Source organism: Gossypium hirsutum, chromosome A07 (assembly GCF_007990345.1).
Source record: "Gossypium hirsutum isolate 1008001.06 chromosome A07, Gossypium_hirsutum_v2.1, whole genome shotgun sequence".
In the NCBI taxonomy this organism is placed as follows: Eukaryota; Viridiplantae; Streptophyta; class Magnoliopsida; order Malvales; family Malvaceae; genus Gossypium; species Gossypium hirsutum.
In genome coordinates, this window is record NC_053430.1 from 20,268,564 (window position 1) to 20,276,494 (window position 7,931).

The 7,931-nt window shown below is 31.2% G+C and overlaps 1 protein-coding gene across 2 annotated transcripts; it reads left to right on the forward strand.

The window, feature by feature from the left end:
- The first annotated feature begins 263 nt into the window (after positions 1-263).
- LOC107953273 (beta-1,6-galactosyltransferase GALT29A) lies at positions 264-2,612 on the forward strand. 2 transcript variants are annotated; one of them, XM_041117727.1, is made up of 2 exons: positions 267-547; positions 1,254-2,612. In XM_041117727.1, the coding sequence occupies exons 1-2, from the start codon at positions 440-442 to the stop codon at positions 2,250-2,252; spliced, it is 1,107 nt and encodes a 368-aa protein (XP_040973661.1). In that variant the 5' UTR covers positions 267-439; the 3' UTR covers positions 2,253-2,612. The 2 variants fall into 2 exon arrangements, with proteins under 2 accessions (XP_040973660.1, XP_040973661.1); XM_041117726.1 differs by having other exon boundaries at positions 264-2,612.
- Positions 2,613-7,931: the final 5,319 nt, after the last annotated feature.

Sequence of the window (7,931 nt, forward strand, 5' to 3'; positions counted from 1 at the left end):
CTATTAATCAATTGTCATATTAAGAAATAATTGAAATTGGATTCTAAGTTGTAAGACTTGTAACAACAACATACATAACAAACAAAAGAAAAAGGAAAACGTCGAATTTTGTGATTTTTATTTTAGTAGATAGATTACATCGTAAATATGTAGTTTTTGATTTAAGGGTGAAGAACATTTTGATACTCATTTTAAGAATTTATCTTAAAAGAAATTCATTTTTTTTTAAAAAGTCTACTATAATTTTTTTTTTGTTTAAAACCAAAGTGACCATCTTCTCAATGCGATAAATGATTGATAATGAATTCGAATAGAAGGGATGGAACCCCGTCAGATGAGTTACCTCCGTACTAATAGTAATAATTTCTAACATTACCTCGCGCTACCAATGGCAATGATGCTGCAAATCACCTGCATTTAAATATGTACCCAAAACCACATGGATTTTAAAGGGGCAAAGAAGAAGAGGAATAGAAGACTGTTCCTCACTCCACTCCTTTTGCTTTTTCCTCATCCACAACCCTTTCTTTTAGGGTTTGCATTGCAGGTTCCTTTCGATTTCCCCCCTTTTTCTTTTTCTTTATCTTTTTTGCAGTGTCTGCTTTTAGTTTTAGGCATTTGGTTGGTTCAGTGCTTAATTCTTGTTCTTAAGATCATGTTAAACAATAAACCTTAACATTTTTGACTAATCAAACAATACCATTCCTATCATTAACTTTCACCTGCAATTTCATGCTACTCTTTCTTGCCGTATTTCTCCCTCCAAGATTTCATCTTTGTCTCTTTCTTTTCCGGGTTTTCCTCAAAATAGGAAAAATATTTGTCCTTGGGTGAAATACATTTGATCTTCTTCCCCCCACCCCCCTCCATTTTTTATCTCTTACAAATCCCAGATTGTTTCTATTTATGATTAGGCACCCATCTTTGTGGATGTCAAAATCTACTGAACCTGAGAGATGGATCTGAACCTAATACATATAAATTCAAGATCCGTATTTTTTAACCCTTTTGGCCATATCTAGCAAACCCAATTTTACGGTTCAAGCAATTGTATTGCTCCCATGAAGAGGTCGTTTAGACCTTTGATAAGCATTTTAATGCTTGTTGCATTAGCTGCAACATTAAGCTGTCGGATTGCCATCCGCGGGGGCAGCGGTGGTGGATTTGCTGTTTCAGCTGAATTGGAGACCACCAGGTCCAGCGTCCTAATCCAACCCCCACCAATCCAAAATTTTAACTCAACTTTGCTCAAGTTTGCAGCGGTTGATACAGGTGAAGCAAAATCCAAGCTTGAAATAGAGCAGCTGCTGGAAGGGAACTTTGCGAGTCAAGGAAGGTATAGGACTTTTGCAACATGGAGGAGGTTCAATCATCATGATGTCAAAGCTAGGAATTCTAATGGGATGCCGGTAATGCTCAGGTCCCCTAAATTTTATCGGTATTGGTTAGATTTTAGGAGGAACTTACAGAATTGGGCTAGAAAAAGAATGTTCCAACCTGATATTATGATGGATTTAGTTACACTAGTAAAGGTTCCTATTGATAGCCACAATGGTTTAATGAGTTCGGATAACAAGTATAAATCTTGTGCTGTTGTGGGGAATAGTGGGATTTTACTGAATACTGATCACGGGAAGTTCATTGATGGTCATGAGGCCGTGATTAGATTGAACAATGCTAGGACTGAGAGGTTCGAAAAGAATGTGGGGTCGAAAACCAGCATTTCGTTTGTAAATAGCAATATACTGCATCTTTGTGCTAGGAGGGATGGATGTTTTTGTCACCCTTATGGAGGGAATGTTCCTATGGTTATGTATATCTGCCAACCGGTTCATTTCATGGACTATTTGGTATGCAATTCGTCTCACAAGGCACCTTTGTTGATTACAGATCCGCGTTTTGATATGTTGTGTTCTAGGATTGTGAAGTACTATTCAGCGAAACGGTTTGTGGAGGATACAGGGAAGGCATTGAGTGAATGGGGGTCTACTCATGATGGTTCCATGTTCCACTATTCCTCTGGTATGCAAGCTGTTATGTTAGCCTTGGGAATTTGTGACAAAGTTAGTATATTTGGCTTTGGCAAATCGACTTTGGCGAAGCACCATTATCATACTAACCAGAAGGCTGAGCTCCGGTTACATGATTATGAGGCGGAATATGCATTTTATCATGATCTGGTGAAGAATCCACGGGCAATACCATTCATTTCGGACAAATTCAGGTTCCCTCCTGTGGTATTCTATCAATGATTTTGGCTGATTGGTTTCTTTTTTAATTTTATTTTGTCCTTGTTTTGTTGGTCAAGATTAAATCAGTGTGTTCGATGGTGTATCAGTAATTCTGTAGTGGATAGTCAAAAGAAAACACAAATGCTGAAGATCTGTGTTTCATATTCTGGACCTGCACTGTCGAAGATGGTTTAGGGTAATAGGAAATGTAAAATTGGAAACTAAGAATATGAAGTAAGATATGGATTCTTCATATGCTTTTTGTTGAACTTTTGAGATTCTGTTCTTTCTGGTGCAATGTTTGGGGATTCAAGAGTAAGTCCCTATAAGGTATTGTAAGCTTCTAGAAATTCAAACTCATTCATCTAGCTTATAGATCAATTAGCATTTGTTTTGCTGTGTGTATTCGGATTTGGGTTTTGAATTAGTGGGTTGGGTCCTCCTTAGACAAATGGGTCCAACAAGGGGCTGGCTTAGACACCTTCATTAATTGTGTACATACATATCATAAATAACGTGGTCATACATTATTCTACTAAAATTGGAATATGATTGTTATGCTTTGTGCTAATTTTTAGCATGTCATAATGATACTAGAATTTCGAGTTAATATATGCAATTGGCATTTAATCTTGTTTACATGCGGCTCCAAGATGAGCAAAATTTGTGTACCAAGCAATAATTATAGAGATTATTTCGTTGCTTTTGTATTTAATTATTTAAAAATTCTTTTTTAACTATTATTCATAATTTTATCATTTTAGGATTTTATTAAATATATATTTATCATTTTAAAGAGAAGCTAAGCTAAGAAGTCGACATTTACTTTGGGGACAACACTTTTGGAATATATTTTTTTATGGTAAAATAGATCACAGCTCATCTAATTATGAACTCGTCTTTTTGGAATATATTCGTACCATATTGACTTTATAAATTGCATATATTGATAATATTGTTAATTGAGTTGCTGTCACAAGTTAATCTGAAATTAACTCAAGATTGATGACAACATCATCATAAATAATTGTAATGCATTTAGAATTCGTAATATGATTTCTTTATGTGTTTAAATTTTATTTTACTCATAATTTAATCTATTTATTTCATTTTAACATTGTACATATTTTATGTATTATTAATAATTAACTTTAAACCATAGATTTTATTATTTATTGTGTGCTTTTTTTTAAACACAACTCTAAATTCAAAATACATTGTCTTTACACACGCGTGTATCATAGAATTTTTAGTATTGATAATGTTGTAGATTGAGTTGGTGTTGACACCAACTCAAAATTTATAACAACACCATGATAAACAATTGTAATGCATTTAGATAGTGTTTGGAATGCTACCTAGTAATTGTTTGTAATTACATAAGTGTGATGTGTTTGGGTAATCAGGTGTAATTGGAGAACTTTAATTATAATTTCCAATTCTTAGGGAGAGAGTGAGAATTAGAGTAATTGCGTAGATAATTACACTCAAATTTAATTTTAAAAAATTATTTTTAAATAAGTTATAAAAATTATATTATAAATATAAACATGTATGAGTGTTTTGAAGGATTATAAGCAACAATTTCTCATAATATAAATCCTAAAAAATTATATTATAAAAATAATTTGTGTATTTTATAAAATTATAACAAAAAATATATTATTTAAATCCTATAACATTTCTAAAGTAATGGTAAAAGAAGTTTATTATAAAAAATAGTTTAAATGATATAAAAGAGTTATAATATATTTATTTATAAAAAGTTATGATCGAGTATAAACATAACTTATTTATATGTCTATGGTATATTATGAAAATAATATACATATTCATAAAAAAACGTTATAGTTTTTTTATCATAATTTATTTATAAAAAAGTAACTTTTTAAAGTTATGACAAAATTATAAAAGTTTTGGACAATCTACAAAACCTTTTTAATAAAAGCTATATATATTATAAATTATAAATTTTTTATTTAATTTACGTATTATAAAAAAGATATAACATCTTTCTTCAAATTAAGTTTATATAATTTTTTAAAATTAAAGCTATAGATTGTTTGGATTATAAACCTAAATATTATAAGGTCGATGCTAATTATGCAAATAGAAAAATTTTTCTTGTACCATATCGTGGGGTATAATATATATCATTTGAGAGAATGGTGATAGACAAAAGTACCATAAACAACTCACGATCTTTTTAATTTAAGATATCAAGGCTTTGAAATATGCTTGATAAGATATTTGTGGTTCTATAAAATATTTCTACATTAACAACATTACCCTAGTATAATACTTGGATCATACTAACTGTTGTACATTTTATAACTTCAATCATATGTGGAACTAAGATAATCCATACTTCGAATAGTACAAGGAAGAAAGAAATCTTGATAATTTTAATGATGCAAATTCAAATTCAAATGACGGTGAACTTAATTAAGGACCAATAGATGATAATAAGGAGCATATGTTAAATACTAAAGCAGGAATAACCCTACAAAAATGCACTACAATTACAATTAGATAAAATCGCATATGATGTAACGCCCCAACTTTCTTATAGTTAAATTGTTTAAATCATGTTAAAAAATTTCATTTGGTTTGGTGATTAAGTGCTTTGAGTGTTTATGTTAGGTCTTGAGTTCAATTCTCTTGTTTTTGAAGTTTCCATTAATTTTGAATTATGTTAGATTTAAGTCTTAGGGCTTATCTTTTATTTTTTTTGGAGTTTGTTGACAGAATGAACCTGTTGATTTAGTGGTAAGGTGTTAACTTACCTTTTGATCTTGTGTTTGAATCCTCATGAGTGCAAAGTGAAAATAATTTTGCTAATTCATCTATGTGCCGCCCATGGTGGTAGGTTGTTGGTGGGATTTGAACTCTAGTGGCTGGATAGGATAGAAATAACCCGATTTGTTAGGATTGTAATTAGTTAATATCTTATTATTTTTAAAATATTTTCTCTTAAAATCTCTCCCCACAATCGTCCATTACCCCTATTTACTAAATTCACATTTTTTTTTCTTCTTTCTCTTTTTGTTACTCCAAGATTTTATTCTTTTGGCTCTTTCTTTTTCCCTTTTTGTTCTCCCAATTTTCTATGTCGTTACCTCTAGTTTTGTGCTACGTTTATTTTCCTTTCATTGCTTCGGTGCCATTTTTAAGAGGGTTGTGTTGTTGTCTCGGTAAAGGTGAGTATGTGTATTTTCCGGTGGTTTGTTTTAATTGATTTTGTATTGTGGATTTGTTGGAAGATTTTGGATTCTTGAAACTATTGATGATAATTGTTCGCGTTTTTGGTTAGGTGAAGGACGTGAGTTTCACAACATTCCTTCAACGAGTTAAGTGCTTTAGGACCACTGTTACTTCCAAGGTTTGTACATGAATGTCGTTTTAAGGGACTATTTTTAAGTGTTAGGCATTGTTATTGCGTTTTGGTTTTGTAATTAGATGATAATTTGATCATAGTTGTGTTTGATGTGTTCAGGATCTCTTTGTTGCGTTAGTGTCGTTATTCTAGTAACACCAGGTGAGTGTTTCTAACACGAAAACACCATTAAAACTCGAAAAAACTCGAAAAAGTAGGTTTTTTTGAAACAGCAATTTATGTCACACGATTATGTTTGGGTAGGCCATGTGGGCCTCTTTGGTCCGTTCTGTTGGGCCTTCTTAGGGCCGAAAATAGGATTTGGGCTTGGATCTGTAAGCATATAAGACTGTAAATTTAAGTATTTGTAAGTTAGTGAGCATGTTTATGACTTATAACTCTGTATAAGCTTTATGATAAAATCTGTAGTTATGACACTGATGTAGGTATGCTATGTTTATATTTCGATATGATTACGTTGCATGAAATACTAGTATGATCATGTATGTGCATTTGGGGTAGGATATGATTTGTGTTGGAGGAAGTGTGATTATGGCAATATTATTGTATTTTTTGCAGTAATCCGCATTATCTGTCTGGCAGTTCAGCTGCATTATTTTTGAGTGGCATACAACCACGATATGGTGTGATGGATGGATGGACTTTTGTAGTCTTATTTGGTGTGATTGATTGGACAGAGATGGTATGTAGCGGTTGGAGGAAGGATTCTCATATTCTGATATGATATTTTGATTTTTCAATATAAGCATATTCTAGTATGATTTTTGTTTGTAGGCCAAGGCACATACTGGGCTTTTTAGTTCACTCAGTTAATTTACCATATTTTAGGTAATCTTCAAACTTAGGGTTTGGCGGTGATTCCGGAGCTTGGTTCAGTTAATTGAACTTTAAGTACGTTTGAAATTATTATGGACTTTATAGACTTTTCAGACTTTCAAATTAATTATTTCGTTTTTGGGACATTTATTATGGTTTTTGATTTTTGCGAATATACATATTTCTTAATTGGTATTATTGGACAAGTCAGCATGATCTATGAAGTTTAATGTTTTCAAAATCAATAACTCTAAGGGATTTTTTCGCTGCGAAAATCTTATTTTGAAAATGGGTTTTACAAATTGAATAGGTTAAGCAGAATAGTTTTGTTTAAAAATGACTAATAAAATAACTTATATCTAGTTGAATTCACATGAATTTCTATTCATCATGTCTTTCAAAACTTAAGATTTGTATAAAAATAAACGGGCAATTTTTTAAATATCGATGTAACCTTCATAATCCGGCCGTAACATCTAGGCCGCGTTTGGGGTGTTACATATGATGTTTAATTTTCTTGCTATTTTTCTTGCTAATCGTATTATTAACTACTTTTTTAGACTAACATAATACATATTATTATTTGATTTTAATTTTTTATTTGTTTAGAAATTATTTTTACCATATTAATAATTTTTTATAGTTATTAATATTTTTAAAAATATAAATTATGTAATTGTGTAATTACAATTTGTATTACCAAACATGACATAAAGAATTAGTGTAATACCCCAAACCCGGCCTAGACGTTATGGCCAAATTTGAAAGCTTACAAAAATACATTGAAATCTTTACTTTCTAGAACATGACTCATTACGAAAACGAAAATCAAAGTTTTATAAAACTTTCCATAATTCCTTGTTAGGAAAATTTGTCATTCTTAAAACATTTATGTGAACTTATTAATTGCTAACTTAAAAATCCAATTTATGAAATCATAGCGTTTAAGTCACTTGCTTCGAAAAACTCGTAATTCTAAATAAAACTTTCCAGCTGAAGTTCTTTAGCTTATGTAATTTTTGAAAACCAAACATTTATTTTTAATTAACTAAAAATATGCAGAAATCTTTAATTGAATAACAAAAACCAAAACCAAAAGTCCAGAAAGTTCGAATAGTAACATATCAAACCATTTTATGAGAGAGACCAATCTGAGTCCCCAAACGCCACCCAATTCTAATTCTTTCGATTACTTGAAAAGTTAGAAAAATTGAGTGGGCTAACGAGTTCAGTGTATAACTAAACTAAAAAAGAATCACAAATAGCACAGTAAACAGATCAAAATGTCGTAGAGGTTTCATCAAACTTGAATGGCAAAACTGTGCATGCATGGTTATGGCAATGCACTATTTTAGAAAACGAAATGTAGATTTTTCAGAAAATTTCCTACTCAACTCTATTACACACCAAAATGTCGTAGAGGTTTCATCAAACTTGAATGGAAAAACTATGCATGCATGGTTATGGCAATGCACTATTTTAGAAAA